This window comes from Alosa sapidissima, chromosome 12 (genome assembly GCF_018492685.1).
Source record: "Alosa sapidissima isolate fAloSap1 chromosome 12, fAloSap1.pri, whole genome shotgun sequence".
Classification (NCBI taxonomy): domain Eukaryota; kingdom Metazoa; phylum Chordata; class Actinopteri; order Clupeiformes; family Clupeidae; genus Alosa; species Alosa sapidissima.
In genome coordinates this window covers 32,255,247-32,274,796 of record NC_055968.1, presented here as the reverse complement: position 1 = coordinate 32,274,796, position 19,550 = coordinate 32,255,247, and the positions used below count along the sequence as shown (strand labels likewise).

The 19,550-nt window shown below is 42.3% G+C and overlaps 1 protein-coding gene and 1 long non-coding RNA gene across 2 annotated transcripts; one reads left to right on the top strand and one right to left on the bottom strand.

Annotated features, from left to right (window-relative positions):
- Window positions 1-2,601: 2,601 nt before the first annotated feature.
- On the bottom strand, window positions 2,602-3,413 carry LOC121678434. Its single transcript, XR_006021234.1, has 2 exons — window positions 3,152-3,413; window positions 2,602-2,684 (listed from the first exon to the last, which is right to left on the bottom strand). It is a non-coding gene; the product is annotated as an uncharacterized LOC121678434 (long non-coding RNA).
- A 5,207-nt stretch (window positions 3,414-8,620) lies between these two features.
- pde6d (phosphodiesterase 6D, cGMP-specific, rod, delta) lies at window positions 8,621-19,352 on the top strand. Its single transcript, XM_042056531.1, has 5 exons — window positions 8,621-8,857; window positions 15,757-15,845; window positions 16,766-16,891; window positions 17,569-17,674; window positions 18,813-19,352. The coding sequence occupies exons 1-5, from the start codon at window positions 8,808-8,810 to the stop codon at window positions 18,892-18,894; spliced, it is 453 nt and encodes a 150-aa protein (XP_041912465.1). The 5' UTR covers window positions 8,621-8,807; the 3' UTR covers window positions 18,895-19,352.
- Window positions 19,353-19,550: the final 198 nt, after the last annotated feature.

Below are 19,550 nucleotides of genomic sequence, written 5' to 3'. Positions count from 1 at the left end.
ACCACCACAACGCCGTAGGCTAATTATGTTCTAAACACATTTACATAGCAGCATCATGGTCAATATGATATCCTCTCCTCTACTGACTGTGCCATAGCAGCATCATGGTCAACATGATATCCTCTCCTCTGCTGACTGTGCCATGACAGGCCAGTTCCCCAATGTCCACTGATCAGGATCGCATGTCAGTATAGGCTACATAATATGTAATACATTAAAAGCATTTGTTACATGGCCTCTATTTATAGTTGTTGTAATAGATATTGTCCTGCTGTCTTTAGATCAAAATCAGAATCGGTCATTGCCAAGTGTTTTTTTTTTCCACACAAGAAGATAGCAAAAGGAATTTGACTTGCTGCAATGGTGGCCAGTCTTGCATAAACAATTGATTTTGCAGACTTTAAAGTATTCCCACTGATTGCAGGGTGATTCTTGATGCCTGTGTTCAGCTGGTGAGGCAGTAGTTTATGTGTGAGAGAATCATGACATGCATGTACAATTTAGATGCTTCAGCTGTTAGATTATTCCTTACAGTATATTAGCATTTGATTGGTGTAAGTGGGCATGGAGCCAATCAAATTAATCTCACTCTCTGAACTTTCTGAATATATATGAAATTAGCTAAATTGAATTTGAATTTGTTCAAAACTATTTTATTTTAAAACTAGTTTTATTGTGAGTCTATTACTATACCAAAATATTTATATTCATTCACAGCTAATAACTTTCTCCCTGCCACTATCACAGCAGGCTCAGGATCTTTATTTGCAGACTTTCAAAAACATACTGAAAAAACATGCATACAGATTTCCTAATATTTCAGATGTAAACATGAACTGGTCAACCAGTTGGATATGTTGACCATGACAGCTGATAGTTAATCTGCAGCTTCTTTCTTATTGTTAGAATGTAAATAGATGACCGTGAAGTTATGGAAGGGGGGCAAGCTTCAGGGAGGTCATTTAAATAAACAATAAGGGGCCTATGTAGATCCCTGTGGAGCACCAACACAATTGCTGACTATTTGTGAGTTTTTGTCACCTATATGTTTCCGCTCAGCAAGATAGTATTTAATCCATTTTATTACACTAGGTGAAAAATTTAACTTTGAAAATTGTGCAATTAAAATGTTGTGGTTGACAGTATGAAAAGCTTTTTTAAGATCAAGGTAGACGGCCCTCACTATGCCTCCCTTGTCCAGTTTAGCTCTCATATTTTCCAGAAGAAAACTATCGGCTGTTTCAGTGGAATGATGTTTGCGAAAACCGAAGAGGATGAACATTTTGAATGTTTACACTCTCATGCCCCTCCCCCACTATCACCGAGCACCCTCTCATAGAGTTTGTGCTCGTCAGTGCGCACCAGACTGTGATTGACAGTCAGATCTCACACAGCCCTGCTCTGATTGGACCAGAGGAACCGGGAGCTGTGGATTTTTGCAAAACAAATAACAGGCTCTGGGTGGAGGTAGAAGTGCAGTTTTTTTTTTCTAAAACTGGCTGATTTATGTTGTTCTGTCGGAGCATAGTGTAGGTTTCAGTGAATATGATCAAAAAAATCTTGCCAACTGCAGCTTTAAGGAAAACAGTATTCATCTCATTCTTTTCATAATGATCAGAAATGCATCAATGCTACAGCTTCTTAATTAAAAAGCTCAGTCAACAGCATGTGAGCATATGCCTAATCCTGCAGTCTGAGCTCATGAACACTCTGTTTAGAAAAATGATGGGCATACAAATTAAATCTGTCCAAAAGTGAATGTTTTCCCATCAATAATTTAGCTCTTCAGATTTCAAATAATGAACTTCCTTTCCGCATGTCCAATTCAGGTTTTAAATACAAGTGACCTGTGTCTTTTCTGATCTTTATGAAAAGAATTTCAAGCTCCTCGTGAGTACACTAGAATCTGACCTTCAAAGATGGCCAGCACTATATTTATCTTTCACAGGAAGAGTTAATTGTATATAAAAATGAATGTTTTACCTAGATTTTTGTATTTGTTTCAGTGTCTCCCAGTCTTTTTGTCCAACTCATTTTTTTCAGTCATTGAATAAGCTGATCTGTCCGTCTGTGGGATGGTAAAAAATCGAGAATCCGCAGGGAATTCTTGGAGAGGCCCAGGAACCAAGGTGACCTAGTACTTCAGCCTCCCAATTTAAATTATTATTGGGCATAAAATATACAAAAAGTTTTGGTTTCAATCTCCAGAAATGGAATAGTGCGAAGTTGAAGCAAACTCCTGTATATCAACGTCCCTCTCTGTTTTCATTGCAGCAGAATTCTCACCATCGCAATATACGTACATTAAAGGAAAATTCTGGTTTTTAGCACTTTAAGGCCCTTTTGTTTTGGATGAACTAGAGTGGTGGACACCGAAATTTTGACGATTGGTCCTGTCTCGACTTTTCTGACTCGTGAACTGACGAACACCACTAACCACTCGGTGATTTGCGGTTTTGAAAACTAACGTTAAGGGCTGTTTTAGGACATGTTTAAGTAGCCTACTACAGTATGCCTGTTGGCAGCCACCCTGAGCAGTCAAAGGCGATTCAAAACGAGTCAGAAAAGTCGAGACAGGACCAGTCGTCAAAATTTCGGTGTAGGAATGCCTTTTATTATTGATAAAACATGAACAAACAACATTTAAACTCATAAATATTCCACATCCACTGTAGATGAAGAACCTATAAAAAAGAACATAAGAAAACAATTTTTTAGTCCATGTTCATTTACACAGTTGAAATAAAAGTTTGTTATATCACCTATGAATGCAACAAATAAGTGAAGGGACATCGGCTAACATTAGCCAAAAGCTAACCAACATGTGCTGCTATGGTTAGCTAAAACTGTCTACAGACAGAAACACCTATTTCAATGATAAAGTCTGAATTAAACTTAGTAGCACCAAGACAAGTATATTTACACGAAAACATATGTGATATTGTTATAATCTGGCATACACACCCATTGGAAGGTAGCTACCATGAGCTAACTGTCCGAAAGACTACTAGCATGCTAACAACGGAGCTAATGTTACCTTACTTTTCTCAGGTTAATGTAAGTTAATCACGTAAACAAACATTTAGCTAACTATTGGTCAAACTGAACATAATTTTCATCAGTACATAAGTTCATCAGAAAGTTCACCCACCATTTGATGTAGTAGCCTATTTGTCACAGCAGCACGAGGCATGGAGTCATTCATCTGGACTGAGAAGCAGGAGGAACGGTTGATGGGCAGAATTTTTTTAGACCCCTCCTCTGCCTTGCAAAAACATAACATTTATCGTTGTCTCTGCTTAACATGATCAGTGCACTGTATATTTCACTTAAATAGTACAATCAACTCATTTCTTTTAGTTATGACATAGAGTTTTCACAAAACACACAAACATTAGTAGTGACCACCTAACATATTTGTAAATCTGGGTTTAGTAATTTTTAATCTCAAAATACGGGCACAATTTAGACAAAAACTCAAACTCAGTGACGTTTCCATGATTAGGAATCTAATCATTATTCAACTATTTCCAATAACCAACTCTTCCCTGCAACCAGATTGGATCATACCTTTACACGGTGGCAAAAAGCTGGTCTTATTAGATGTAGCGACTTTTATGTATGGGCTTTTTGCCAGCATTAATGATCTTGAAAAATGTAAACTACGGCAGTCAGACTTATTTAGATATTTTCAGATCCATCATTTCAGATCCATCATTTTAATCAAACAAACAAACAATATTTTACAAACTCCTGTGCCGTGTAAATGATCTCATAAATGATCTCATGAATCTCATATAAATATATAACGATCATATATAAAAAACACACAATCATATCTCTTCAAAATGTGTCATTAGATATATTAGAATTGAATGGGCTGAAGAACTTTGGATGGAAATATCTGACTCAGCCTGGGATTGTGCTCAGAGACCAGGAACCTCCTGATAGTTGAAAGTCTTTCACAGAACTTAATACACTAAATCAAAACTATCCAGAATGTACTATCCAGACTTGTTTTTGACTTGGACTTGGTCCTTGGAGCCTTTTGGTCATCTGTTTGTAAAACTCTGAACCAAGCATTTGATACAAACATGAAACCAAATGCAGAAATGTCCATTTTTGGTGTATTAGTAGGCTAAGTGAGGTCTTAATGGCCACTAATTTGAAAAATTCACTTGCCTTGGCCTTCAGGTAACACTTTATAATAACTACACACAATTAAGCATTTGTAAACATTTGTAAACTCAACTGTTCATCATTTGAAAAGTAGGCTACTGTTCCTACATTAATTATCATCAGTAAATCATTTGTAGACACAGTTACAAATGGTTTGTTCATAGTAAGCACTGACTCATCATCACACATCTGCACAAACCACAACACTGACTTTTTTAAAGATGAACTGAACTGGAATTTGAAGTAAAGGTAACATAACAGATGTATTTTATTTCTTCTCATTGGTACAATGATTAAAATGGCTGAATTTATTAAAAGGGATAAAATTGTACGTTGAAAGTGTTGTTGTTGTTACATGGGCGCCGCCATGTTGGATTTCAACAATCGGCTACGTCACTGGAATGTTAAGCTACTCCGCACTAGCACTAGCAGCCATAGCAGATAATGAGTCTGAGGCTAGCTGACATGGCTGAGGAAACTAACATTAGGCCTAGCTGAGTTACATATTGGCCATAAGCTGTTTATCGTAGGCTAGCCAAAATCAAAACCAAACTAGTGAAACAAAGGCGAACACTTTAACAGGGTAAATTAATTGGGCATGAAACATACTGAACGCTATTTTGTCAATGAGCAGAAACACACACGACATTCAAACTATTGATAAGATGTGCACTATGGAAACTGGTCTGTAACGTTGGACGAATAAATGCCATTGACTCGACATATCCTGACTTAAAAAACCCTTTTCTTGCTTACTTTATCGCAAACTCGGTGGGGCAGCTTGTAGTCTTTTTCAATTCGTAGAAGGGCGAGCCCACTGTCTATGTGCCATGGAGCCTAAGTTTCAACTTTGGCTTCGTTCACCCAATGCAGTCACTGGTCGCAATTACAAAGTCCAGGAAGGTTCGTTCAATCTTTTAAAGTTTTAAGTGCAGTAGCCTATCTGTCTCCTTTGGAATAATATCTCGAAGTAGCCTCAGATGAGGTCCAGTGTTAGGCTACCATACGACCCAACCTAGGAAAGGGCTAGCAGCTAAACACCTTGGAAACACTATGTTAAACTCCACAAGCTAGCACTCCGACCATAGAGAGTATAAACCATGACTCCGACGATATCACAGATCGATAATAATGCGTTTACTAGCTGGTAACTAAACCACAGCGGGTCTGTAAACAGAATCCAATGTCCCTTTCTACTCACCCTGAAGCCAGTTGTTCACCGTCTCAGGGCAGATTGCACAAGGTAAAAATCTGCAAACTCTCCACTAACGTTAGCCTAAAATAAACGGCAAACTCGTGTATCCTCCGTGTATCTGGGGTCAACTTGGGGTGACGAAGTTTTTAACAGTTTCAAGGGAGGGAGGGAGAGCCCGTGTGAGTTGCTGTTACGAGTGCCAGTAGTCCAGACTGCGTTAGCCTACATTGCCGTGACAATGCGTGTTATATAGCTTATTTGTATGCACCGTTGCTTCGCATAGGCCTAATGTAGTGGTGGTGAGTGAGTATGCAGTTGTGTGGAGGATGTACAGTAGGCAATGTGTGTGTGTGAGGGATGGAGGGAGACAGAGAGACAGCGTGCGTGTTGCTGTCTCAAGCGCCCCTCGTCCAGTTTTCTACATGACCTGTAGGCTAGGCCTACAGTAGCCTATGTTGTGCCGCACAAAATGTATCTATGTTGTACATTGCACAAAATGTATACGCCCCGAAATAAACACATACATAAATAAACATATTTTCCCCGTCACTTTGGCTTCCTCGAACATTTTCCCTACGTTTCGCCACTGCTTTGCAACAGATAGATTCCAGTGTCCATGCTCCGGCAGCGCCCACACAGTGATTTTCACCCAAATGATCCTACTGAAGGTTGAGCTGGAGCCTGAAACCGATCGTCCCCCATCTAGTGGTAGTCAAGACACTACAGGCCTGTCCCTCACAGGCTCAAATGTGTAACCCATGCCATTAAAATGACTAATTTTCGTGTATACATAATATGCTGCAGCTGTTGCCTATAGAACTTCTCAGGTCCTACCATGCCAGTGACGTCATTGAAACGGGCAGCGTTCTAATACTAACAAACGCAATTTTGGTGTTGCTTAAAAAAGGCTACGTATTGATTTTTTTAATTACATTTTTTTAGTGCCATTTATTTTTAATTGTCACAATCAACACATTATCAATGTTGATTATTTCAGTTCAGTTCATCTTTAAGTTATGTTTGATGCCTTTGGTTTGTACTACGGAGTACTAGGGCCACACATGAAGAAAAATATATTTTTGCCATGGCGAGATTAAACTCGACATGTTGACTTTAAAGTCGCCATGTCGACATTAAACTCGACATTTCGAGAATAAAGTTGAAATATCATATCTACTTTAATCTCGACGTGTCGGAAATGCTGACATTAAACTCGCAATACAGAATAGAATGCTGTTTAAGCTAGCCTACACTAACACACAATATGTTACATGAATAATGGGCTTCAAATCAAATAGGTGTTATTTCAGATGGATTGCTAGATTGCAGATATTCAGATAGATTGTGTCTTGTCTGTTAATTGCCGTCATCGTGAAGTGCTGTATCTCGCGGTTGGAAATACCATGCACTATCCCGTTTAGGCTATATAGCTAGAATAGGCTACATGTATCCAATGATATAATGTTTCTATACAAAATGCTATTTCACTCTGTTTTACGTGGGTAAGGCCACCGCACATTCAAATAGCTGCCCTTTACAGGCCGTCACTCTCCAACTAATTTCTCTAAAACTGCTTTTCCATGTCTCACCTGCAATAAACATAGGAGGCTATAAACACAGGTAGGCCTATAGCCTAAGCATATATACTATTTTGATCCCGTGAGGGAATATGTGTGCATATATACTTTATTTATGCACTGTGTGTGCAATGCATATGTGCGCATGTAGGCTACAGTACATGGGGTGGTCGGGAGGAGGACAGCTTCATTCGTCCCTAGACATTCAGCAATAGGCTGTTTTGCATCCATTAGAAACAAGCAATGTGCAATTCTAGGATTGGGGAGAGCGCCTAGTATGCCTAGTCTAGTGCATAAGCATGAAGTTGAACCTTTAGATGAAAAACACTCTTTAATAATAGGCCTACAATAAATAAATAAACCGCTAATGACGTTTAGCTACTTCTGACCATCGCATTTATCGCCTGTAACTCCGTGATAAGGACCTACAGGAAAGTATTTGGCTGAGCAACGAAGGTTAATGTTTTATGTTTTGTTCACATGATATAGGCCTATGTCTAATCATTGTTGCAGTCGAAGAAAACTGGAATGTTCAATTCGTCCTCCCTTTCAATCGTCCCGAGCGGTCGTTCTCTCTCCAAACTAACTTTATTCTCAAAATGTTGAGTTTAATGTCGACATGGCGAGTTTAATCTCGTCATGGCAAAAATATTTTTTCCTTCATGTGTAGCCCTAATACTCCGTCGTAGGTTTGTCATTTGTTAAACAAAATACTTTTCAAGCATGATCATTTTTCAGATTTTTTTCTAACAAATTTGACAAGTCTGACCTGGCAGAAATCCTTATGAGAAGCTGAGGTGCCCTGAACTTGCCAGATGTGTGAGTTGATGATGATATGACATGATTTAGGCTATCTCTATGTGATACGATATGATCCTCTTCCTCATGCAGCCCCATATGATAGACCAATGATAGACTAATCCTCTCCCTCATCTATGGCATACTCCTTCAAGTCAGAAATAGGCCTACAAACCCACAACTCACATCTGGCTAACCTCACATCTGGGATAAAAACTATAAGATGCCTAAATGCACAGATGTGTGTGTTTAACGCGTTTAAAAACTCACCTTTTAAACATGCATTTATTTTTTACAAAGACCTAGTTTGTAGGCTAGTGTATGTTTGTGGTTATCGGTTAGGCTATACTTGTATAAACTGTTCTGGTTAATGCAATGATGTTTTTTTTGTAAGTTGCTGAATAAAAACGTCTTTTTGCAAACATACCACAACACCATTTTACCTGTCAGTTTTTCTATCTTGAGCGGTGGACTAGGCTACTCTGAAGTAGGTTCGCTGTTGGTTTAGGCTGGGCTATTTTCTGAAAATGTGTGTCCGATCAGTCAGACAGTTGTGCAATGAGAAGTTTCCGAATCTGTTTGTTCCTCCCTCTGAAATGAGACAGGTAAGCAACCTACCGCTGTATCGCTTTCTGAACGAGTAGGCTAGTACAACAGACAGAGTGGAACAGTAACCTGCCGCGCTGTCGCTTCTATTTCTGTGGCGCGGAGAGCAAACCGAGCTGGTTGCCATCGGTGACGCGTCCTTCTCAACCAAACTCCTCCCAGATATCCAGCCCCCCAGCAGTGATTGGCTGGATCGCACTTGCTCCAGTAAACTCCAGTAAATGTACGGGTGAATCAGCTGTCAATCTCAAACAGAATTATATTTAGGGTAGGTTGATTAGCGGATCAACTGGAAGACTCGTCAAGATTAACATTGCTTTTGGAGCTGGGAATTTGTGGTGCAAGTGTTGGGATTTTATATTCTTTCGCTTTGCGTTTGTGTTTCAGCAGTGATTACTCTTTTTGCCAACTGCATTTGCATTTCCTAAACCAATCTGAAGATTTCCGAAACGATGTCTTCTGACGAAGACAGAGCCAAGGAGATTCTGAAAGGTTTTAAATTGTATCCTTCTGGTGATGAACTGAAGGGCTTGTTTGCTACCTTGAGCAAACTAGCTAGCTAGTAACGTTAGCTTGACTGCTGTAAGTTTGCTTACTAAATGAGATACTAAGCTAGCTAGGTTAGTTAACAACCCAAAGCAGTTAACGTTACCTTGCAGGGTGTGCTACTTTTCTAATGTGATTGCGAAAATAATACAAGTTAGCATACGTGTCTACGGTAACTCTCTGATGTGGACAAAATATTCTCCAGATTCTTTTTTAAAAATAACGTTACTGGTGTCCAGCCATCCTTTTGGGTTAGCAAGCTAGCTGATACCGTCTTGCTATCTTGCTAACATCATGCATTAAAGTTATGTTTCAATCGCTCTATTAACACTAGTGTCGTAATATTAAGAATAACTTGTTGTCTTTGGACATGTGATTTGTAATGAGTTTGTTAGCATAACTTTTCAAGGTAATTGCTACATAAGTCTTAGTAGGTCTACTGTTTTAGCACTTTATGTGTCTAAGTTAGTTTGCCTGGTGCCTCACTACATCGAAGCATTTAACACACAATAAGACAGCCAGTCTTCTAAATGTAAAGCGATTAACCAGATCAACTCTGAGTGGCAATTGGACGTTTTGAATGTAGATACATCTAGATCGTCTCTATGGATGCTTCAGATTACCTTGTTGCCAGTTTGCTGTAGGGGAGGGGGGTACTGTACATTGCCTGCCATGAGTAGTGTAGCTACTCTTCTCTTACATTACTCAACGCAAGTCCTGAGACTTTATTCATCCATCCGTTTTGTGTTGGTTTATGGTTTGCAGCAACATAAGACATTCGGACGTTTGGTTGTTTAGCTTTCACCAAGTTTGTTGTTCACTGGTTCGTTGTGTTTTGGTTTACAATGGAAAGACATTTCATGCATATTATGGAACAAAACTGGTCAGTCGTTGTAGCCCGCACTCCAGAGAGTTTTCAGCTCCCCTAAACGCCGCGCTTGTCACGCGTTTACATAACACTGCCTCCCTGGTCCTAAAATAGGATCGGTAATGCTCCCCAGAATAATCGCACCTGGAAGCGGCCTTCACGTGGTTCTCAGGTGCGCTTTTTGACTTAATTTCGCGTGTCTGTCTGTTTTATCCTGAGTTGTTGGCTCTGAAAAACAGCCCGGGGTCTTTTTGATCGCTGTGTCGGGCAGGTACATTTGTCGGGACAGGGCTGAGGTGGTGACCTTCCCATAGGACCCAAGGGCGCGTTTTCCCAGCTGGTAATTCTTAAATCCTTGATTTGCAAGGACAGGGATTTGCTGCCTTATGGTACTGCCGCAATGTTCCGTTATAACTGGACATGATAGGTGGCCTGTAGACTGCATCCCCATCACCAAGAACTTCACTGGGTGTACAAAAACATAAATAAATAAGACTTTTGTGCTCATCTATATATTAATGCGTGTGTGTGTGAGTGCACACAAACACACACGCTCAGGCCTCCACACTGTGTGTAGGTGCTGTTAAGCTGCTACTGAGCGCCAGATGGACGTTAGCGTGCTCCTCTCCCCCTTGCACAAGGCTGGCTAAGACCGACATCCTGCCCCACGGTCCACTCGGCTCCCAGCTCCTCGGATAAGCCCAGTAATCTGCCTCCACCCTGGAACAAGACTCGTCTGCTTTTACTTTAGAAAGGAGTAAGGAGACTGGCCGGAAGGAATAGAAAATGGAAATGGAAATCTATTTAATATTTTCTAATAGAGAATAGAAACCAGGGAGGGACCTGGCTGTGTGTGTGTGTGAGTGAGTGTGTTGGGTGGGGGGGGTTGGAAGCTTCCAGCGTCAGGTGTTTTTGAATGGATCAAGGAACCCCCACCCCCATGCATGCACGGGTGTCCCCACTCTGACCTGGTTGCCTTACGTAAGCTGATAAACATAGCAGCTTCTAGAAACATCCTCACCTGCTCACGACACCAGGCTGACCTCCGTGACACAGGCATGTTCCACAGGGGGAGATGTGGTCATGACATGGAGGTGTTGGGGTCAGTCTGTGGAGTTATGATGTGAGGAGGTGTTTGGTAAGGCTGTGGAGTTGTGAAGTTAGGAGGTGTTGGGGAAAGGCTGTGGTGTTGTGATGTTAGGAGCTGTTGGGTAAGGCTATGGAGTTGTGATGTGAGGCGCTGTTGGGTAAGGCTATGGAGTTGTGAGGACGTGTTGGGAAAGGCTATGGAGTTGTGAGGACGTGTTGGGTCCGGCTGTAGAGCTGTAAGGAGGTGTCATGTTGGACAAGGCTGTGGAGTTATTAGGAGATTGCAATTAAACACAGCTGCGTGCGTGTGTGTGTGTGTGTGTGTGTGTGTGTCTTCAGTAGCTGGTCATACTTGTGGGACAGCAGAGTGAAACTGGTGACGTACACAGAAACCTCTCTAGAGAAGTACACACAACACACACACCTCCATTCTCCTTCACTGTGTGTGTGGATGGTTTAAGGATGGTGTATGTGTTTGTGTTTATGTATGTGTGTAAGTGCAGGGGTCAAAAATAACATCCACCAAGCACCAATGGCGTGTAGATTTTTGTGTTTGCGGGTGAGTGATAGCATCTAAGAAGCAGATACCACCACTCCACCTCAGTCTTGTTCCGCTAACTCCAAAAACTCAAGCCTAGCAAGATTTGTGAATATGCGTTGACTCTACGCAACACATCAGTACCCTTGTACAAATGGTTCCCCGTTGAATCTAGAGATCACCTGACCTACATGCTGTTGTACTTGCACACTGATGTGTCGGTGTAGCTCTGCTCTTTGAACTTCAGGACCAACGGCTTCTACACACAGTTGCGTTCAGTCAACGCATGCCAGTGGGTGTTCCCGACAGTAGCTTTGCATATGACTAGAAGTATAACCATAATTTTATTGGTTGGTGCCGTCCGTCGATTGGCTTGATTGGCCGGTGCCGTCTGTCGGTGCAGCTGAACTTCTCAATGCAAGTGACGGGAGAAACGCGACGCAAAAGGACCCACAATTCAGTTCGGCAACGGGTGACGTGAGCCCATGTAAAGTGAATGGGATGCGTCTCCAGCACTGCAACGCACGCAGCTGTGTGTAGAGGCCGTTACCCCCCTCACTTCAACTGCAGGTGAGCAAAAGCACAGACAGCTTCAGTTCAAGTACTTGCAGCTTTCAATGGCCAGGAGTTCAAACTATGCATCTGCTTCAAGTCCGCTTCACTGACTCTGCTGTTGCAAGGTGTTCCTTCCAGCTTCTAACTAATTCCTCTGCGTTTTCTCTTTGACGTCCACTCACTTTTTAACGGAGCCACACCACTTTAATAACAAGACACTACATGAATATTGTTTTGTTGTTTCTATACCATGGAGGATAGACCTACAGTATTTTGAGTTACTGTACGTCCATCGTCGGTTGGTAGGCTTGATTAAAAACAGATTCCATTTCATCTTGCAAAAATAGTCCGACTTTTTTTTTCTCCAGATATGCCTCCATCTTGGAAACCCATCTAACACCATCAGGCCTCACTGTGCGCACATATACTCCGTGTGTGTGTGTGTTGCTGACCCACTGCTGTATGAGGCTCTCCAGAACATCCCACCTCCTCCCAACATTCTGATCTGTGCCATGACATACACACACACACACACTGTATGGAGGTGCAGTGGGTTCTGTATGAATGGGAAGGTGCAGTACTATATGAAGGTGCAGCGGGTTCTGTATGGAGGTGCAGCGGGTTCTGTATGGAGGTGCAGCGGGTTCTGTATGAATGGGAAGGTGCAGTGGGTTCTGTATGATTGGGAAGGTGCTGTACTGTATGGAGGTGCAGTGGAATCTGTATAAATGTGGAGGTGTAGTGGGTTCTGTATGGAGGTACAGCAAGTACTGTATGGAGGTGCAGTGGGTTCTGTATAAATGGGGAGGTGCAGCGGGTGGATGAATTGGAAGGTGCCCTCCTATGGGCTGAGCATGTGTGGGCCCTTGACCAGGGGAGTCATGTGTGTGTGTGTCTATAGCAGTTTTAAATGGGGCTTTGTGTTGCTAGTAAAGAGCTGTGTGTTGTGGCAGGTGGAGCGGGACTGGGTGGGGCGATAGGTGAAGCATGGATGTGCGTCCCATGGAGCAGACATCCCACTGGGTCTCATTAAGCACACTTGTTTCAGTGTTTGTGCCAGGTAAAAGGGTATTTTCCCCCGTGTGTGTGTGTGTGTGTGTGTGTGTCACCAGGGCAATCAGCAGGTGTGATCCCACAGACATCCGTCACCACTAATTTAAAATTCAGCCTCAACACAAGGACACCGCACACACACACACCATTACCTTTGTGATCTAATGCCATGTTATAAATGTGAGGGTGTTTGTTACAAACACAAAATGCGCACACATGCAAACTATACAAACGCGTACAGTCTCTTGCACACAAAATACAAACATATACAGTCAGTCACACCCACATACAGTCAGCTACAGAAATATAAATGTATAAACAAATATGCAAACACATAGTCTCACACACGCATAGACTGCTAATATTCAAATACTATGTGTGTGTATGTGCGCGCGTGCATGCATGCTGTGAGGTTCTGGAGTGTTGATTGTTGATGGAATGTTCTAGTTCGAAGTTACATTGGGTTTAGTGGGTGTGTGGTGCTGGGTGGGTTAGGGTTGGAGACCAGCTGAACCTTTCTAGAAGGAGGGTGGTATTTCAATGGGTTGAGGTGTGACCAGGTTCTACTCCTAAACACTAGAGACACATACAGCCTCCCTTATCAAAACTAGACACCTACAGCTTCTCATATCAACACTAGAGGCACCTTCAGCCTCCCTTATCAACACTAGAGACACATACAGCTTCTTGTATCAACCTTACAGCTTTTTATGTCAATTCTGTAGACTGGGTCCACCTCTGTCCTGTGTACGATGCAGGAACCCTCTGTGGTCACTTAGCCCCGGGATTTGCTGTGTGTCTGCGCTTGTCCATGTCTGGGGATTCGATGCATAACATCCCTCAGGTAGAATCATGGGAGTAGATTAACTGGCCATATTTATCATCTCATGGGTCCCAGATACAGATGACCAGGAAGTGTTTGGGTAGGGATTTCCACACACACATTTATACACTCATACACCCACACATAGCAGGTTGACCACTCTGTGAAGGCTGGAACTGACTCCACACACACACACAATCTGTTGGGGGGGGGGGGGGGTGGTAGAGGTCAGGTGTGTGTGACGTGGAGTGTCTGTGTTTGGCAGGTGGCTTTGTGTGGTGTCTGCAAACGGGCGTCTCAGAGCCGAGAACACAAGATCAAAGACCACCTGCAGAAGCACTATGCCCCCACCCACCCACCCACCCACCAACCAACAAACCAAGTCAAAATTATTTAGATAGATAGATAGATAGATAGACTTTATTGATCCCTAGGGGAAATTCAAGAAATTCAATTTGTAACTGAATAGGTAAGCAAGTTCAACATAAAGTTAAATATGATAGTTACTTTATTTCCTCTATTATAGTTTCAATGTGACAAACACCTACAGGTCCACGCTTAGACAATAGATAGATAGATAGATAGACAGACAGATGGATACTTAATTTATCCCGAGGAAAGTTTTTAGGCATCCAGTAGCTTATACGATCATAACATACACATTATATTATTATATAATCATAACAAACACATACATATCTCACATACATGAAAAAAAATCACTCACAGAAGTGGATAAATGTGAAGGGGCATGTGAGTTGATTACAAAGGTCTGGAATGGACTGACCATTTGATGCATTGACCATTTGATGCATTGACCAATGACCATGTTAAGGTACTTTGGTAGAGTGTGTGCAATATCAGGCTGGTTGGGATGAACCTACCTAAATCCTTTTGTTGTGAAAGGGACAAGGGGGTGGATTTGTCTGTCTGGCAGTGGTTTGAGCAGCTCAACTCCACCTCCAACTGCCTTTTCCTAATTCCATTAGGAACTGAGGAAACGGTTACTTCAAACTCCCTGCTGTCTGTTTGTAGCCGTTTCCTGCTCTGTGGGCATTAACCGTTTCAATGTTGTGGTTGGAGGCTGCTTAAAAGAGGCCCATGGATGCTGTTTGTTGGGACAAGGTGTGAAAGTAACTTGCATTGTGTTGCCTGCTCAGCCCTGCACTTGCCCGGACTCGAACCTGAAACTCGCTGCACCTCAGATTGTGAGTTGAGTTGCTAGCAGTTGAACTAAAAGCCCAGTGTGCTAGCAATTGAACTAAAACCCCAGTGTGCTAGCTCTTGAGCTAAAAACCCAGTGTGCTAGCTCTTGAGCTAAAACCCCAGTGTGCTAGCAATTGCACTAAAACCCGAGTGTGCTAGCTCTCTCACTAGCATGTCTCAAGGTGTAGGGAGGGAGGTTAACCTAATGAACATACTGCACAGCTACGTACCAGCTGGCTACCGTTACATCAGCAGTCAGATAGAGCTTTATGAAGCTTTGAAATGGGCATCACCTGGTCTTTTCTAACAGTGACCGGGACCAAACAGTAGGCCCAACCAGAGAGCTCTTGGGAAATGTTCTCGGAGAGCTCAGATGACGTGAGGAGCTCCTTCCTTTTTCCCTTTCCTCACTCTAAAGCAGACATGTTGACCAGGAGTGCTCGAACCTCTGCATGTGTCTGTATGCTTCTGCCAGTCATGTTATTTATGGAGAAGGTGTAAGAGGAAGTGTACTGTTCTACTGTTGGCCTGGCCAGTCCAGTTCTGTATTGTCCTCCTTTTCTAGTAGCGTGCGTGTGTCTGTGTTCACTGAAGGTGTAAGTGTACTGTTCTACTGTTGCCCCAGTCCAGTATTGCCATCCTGTTCCTACCTCTAGCTCAGGCACTATCTTTTCTGTGTGTGTGTGTGGTGTGTGTGGTGTGCACTCCTTAACCCGTGGTCAGAAACTGGATGAACTTGCGGGATGCAGAGACGGGGAAGGTGCTGTGGCAGGGGACTGATGACCTGTCAGTGCCTGGAGTGGAGCACGAAGGTAAAACACACACACACACACACACACTCAGAGATACACACTTACTCACACACATACACACTTACCCACACACATAGAGTAGACTAGAAGATTCTTTATTATTATTATTATTATTATTATTATTATTAACCAGTAAGAGATAAAGAATCTCTTTTTTCAAGAGACCTGGCCAAGAATGGTAGCAGGACATTCAGATGCAACAGAAAATCACAACAGACAAACAGACATTTCAAAATGCATTTCAGATTGTAGAGAAACATGCGGTCATACTACAAAGGTTCTGAAAACATAAGAAGGTAGAAGGTACTGAAAACAGAAACATAAACACCTTCTTGCCCCACTCCGTCTGAGCTTTAAGTCACTACATTATTTAATAACTTGACAAATGTAATAATTTTGTAATAATCACCGCAATATGTAATAATTTATTACAAAATCTGTGGCAATTTATCACATATTGCATTCAAGCAGTTTATTACAAAATGAAGGAGTTGTGACATAATGCAGTGAAACTATTACATTTTGTTAAGTAATAATGCAATGTTACATAATGCGGTCTAACAGACCTCAACCCGTATTTCTATTGAGAAAAACACACCAGTGATTATATCAGTGAATGATGAAAGGCTGGTTGACTTTGAGAATACAGTGATTGTAGTATAGACCAGTCCTGGTCATGCAGGCGAATCACTGTCTTGAAGGCACTGATATTGTATACAGTGGGGCTAATGTAGGTAGGGTGCTATTGCATTGCGTTTTGGAACCAAACTCCAATAGTACTAAGTAGTGGTATTCTAGGTATAGTACTGATCTGTGTAGTGTAGTGTTTGCTGTAGATGAGGTCGTGTGTGATCCTGATTGTTGTTTCTGGTGTGTGTGTGTGTGTGTGTGTGTGTGTGCGTGCGTGTGCTCTTTGACAGCTCGTGTCCCTAAGAAGATCCTGAAGTGTAAAGCCGTGTCCAGAGAGCTGAACTTCTCGTCGGCAGAGAAGCTGGAGAAGTTCCGGCTGGAGCAGAAAGTCTTCTTCAAGGGCCAGTGTTTGGAAGGTGCCTGTCTCAGAGCTGTGTTGTTTTAGCCTGGGTGAACCCGGACAAACTTGTCAGCAAATTTGAATTTGCTCTGCAGGTCAGTCTGAAAAGGATCAGAATCAGTTTCCGAATCACTAAAAATCCAGCAATGTGATTAAAAAAAAAAATAATAATAATAATAATTGAGTAAACGACTGCAACTGTAAACAACCTTTGTTTACAAAAAAGATGTGTTTGCTGCACCTCTGCAACGGTTTGGTTCAATGCACCAATTTTAGTTTAATTTCACTGCTGGTTACGACCCCCTGGAAGTTGTGAAACGGGAAGTTCAGAAACAGGCATCAGTGGGATCCTTTCCAGACGGAATCTCCAGAGCAAATTCAGATTTGCTAACAGGTTTATCTGGGTTCACCCGGGTTAGTGTTGTTTGCCCTGCTAAGTCGCCGTAAGCTGTCCAGGCTGTTATACGTTCCATGTTAAATGAGCTTAATGAGTTAAATGAGTTAAATGTTAGCCTGTTGTAATGTAGACTACAAATTGGCCTTAAGTCTGATGTTTAGAACACAGTAATATGGAGACGTATGTAGGACATAAATATCAATGAGTGTTTTGTGTGTAGGAGAGGTGTTGAGTTGTTACTGTTTTGCGCGTGTGCGTGCGTGCATGTGTGTGTGGGGCGTTGTGTTTCTCTACAGAGTGGTTCTTTGAGTTTGGCTTTGTAATTCCCAACTCTACAAACACGTGGCAGTCTCTAATAGAAGCTGCGCCAGAGTCACAGATGATGCCGGCCAACGTCTTAACGTAAGACACACGTGCTCTCTCCTCTCCTCTCTGGGTGTGTGTGTGTGTTGGGGGATCCTTTATGTAAGGCTTAGGGCTTTTACATACAAAACGCATTGGTCACCAAAGCGCTATAAGCATTTATACTAGCACAACGTCTTAACGTAAGACACACATGCTCTCTCCTCTCCTCTGTGTGTGTGTGTGTGTTGGGGGATCCTTTATGTAAGGCTTAGGGCTTTTACATACAAAACGCATTGGTCACCAAAGCGCTATAAGCATTTATACTAGCACAAATGTATGTAGCACAACACTAGTTGCCTTCCAGGTGAAGAGAGGCTATCACCACCTACTGTGCACACCGTCAAACAAGCTAAAGTTGTAAACAAGAGGACCAGAGAAGTGTCAAGAAAGGTCTGAGCAGTAGAGCTACTTTGGTTGAAAATGAATCTGTTTATTAGGCCTACCTTTTGCTGGATGTTCTTTTGCAATGTACCTGCTGCAATTCTTGCCGGTAACTTTGTTTACCCTAAGCCACTTCCTCAGCTGTCCTCAAACTTCACCTTAGCCTACAGGTGTCATTCCCCAGTGCTGCAACTCAACGCTGGTAATATTAAACTGACTAGTCAAACAATCAAACTTCATGACTACTACAGTTCCAATTCTACTACAAACCAATTACTGATGTCCACTTTTTAAATTAAGTTTTGAAAAAGAATTCATCTTCATTATTTTACAAGGCTACTTTCATTTACATTGTATGCGATAATGAACCTTTTCAGTTGATATAAAATGCCAACCATGTCGGGCTGCTATTCGCCTTATTCACCCGGCGGCCAGAAACAAGGCTACATGGCACACTTACTATTACACCTCAGTCCAGCAGGTTGTGGTAATGCACTCTGTTTGCAAACTGCCAAAAAAAACTCACTGAAGAAGAAGAAGTTTACTCTGGCAGGCCCTGGGCATCCTGCTTTCAATGTCGCGTGTAATTTTGACGTCACAAGGCCAGAAACGTTGAGTATAACTGGCCTATTAATGTTCTCAGGTACAGTTTCTGAATTCAGGGGGTTTAAGTGTTGTAAGTGGAAAATATAGACCGTGTGTGTGTGTGTGTGTGTGAGATCTCTTACTCTGTCTTATTGTTTCCCCTCTGCAGTGGGAACGTTATCATAGAGACCAAGTTCTTCGATGACGAGCTCCACGTCAGCACCTCTCGAGTACGGTTGTTCTACGTCTGAGACCACACACACACACACACACATGTGTCTCTCCCAGCTCTGCCGGCGAGACCAGCAAAAGGTGGAGTAGGTGTGTGACAGGTGGCGCGGAGGTCGTGCACCTGCCCAGGCAGCAGGGGGCAGCACTTTCTCTCCACACCACCCCAGCAGCCTCCGGCCCCCCAAAGACTCGTTGTAAATATGAGCACGGTCGCTCACGGCAACCTGACCATGTAAATTATTTCATTTTTACGTGACTCTCCCCGCCCGTCTCCTTCCTGATTGACGGCTATGCTCCGCCCCTCGCTCCCGTGTTTTTCAGACGTTTGCTTCCTGTTGGTGTGGTTGCTGTTGTCATCGTTGGATTATTTTGTTTGTTGACTTGTTCCATTGTTTTTTTTGTTTTTTTTTAGCTAAACTGTAAAATAGGTGGTTTTAAATACTAAATGTAATTATGAATTAAAAATTCATGTACATTTGTTGTGCTTGTTGTGTTTCTATATTGAGATGTTTAAACATGATTTCTGATTCCTAGCCTTGTTAGGCTATTATGCAGGGTGTAGGTACTCTAGAGGTGTGGGGCTGATGGCCCTGCTGAAAAAAAAACAGCCTGACCAGCTTAAGGTGGTTTTCTGGTTGACCAGCTTGTTTGACCACCCAGCTAGACCAGCAAAACT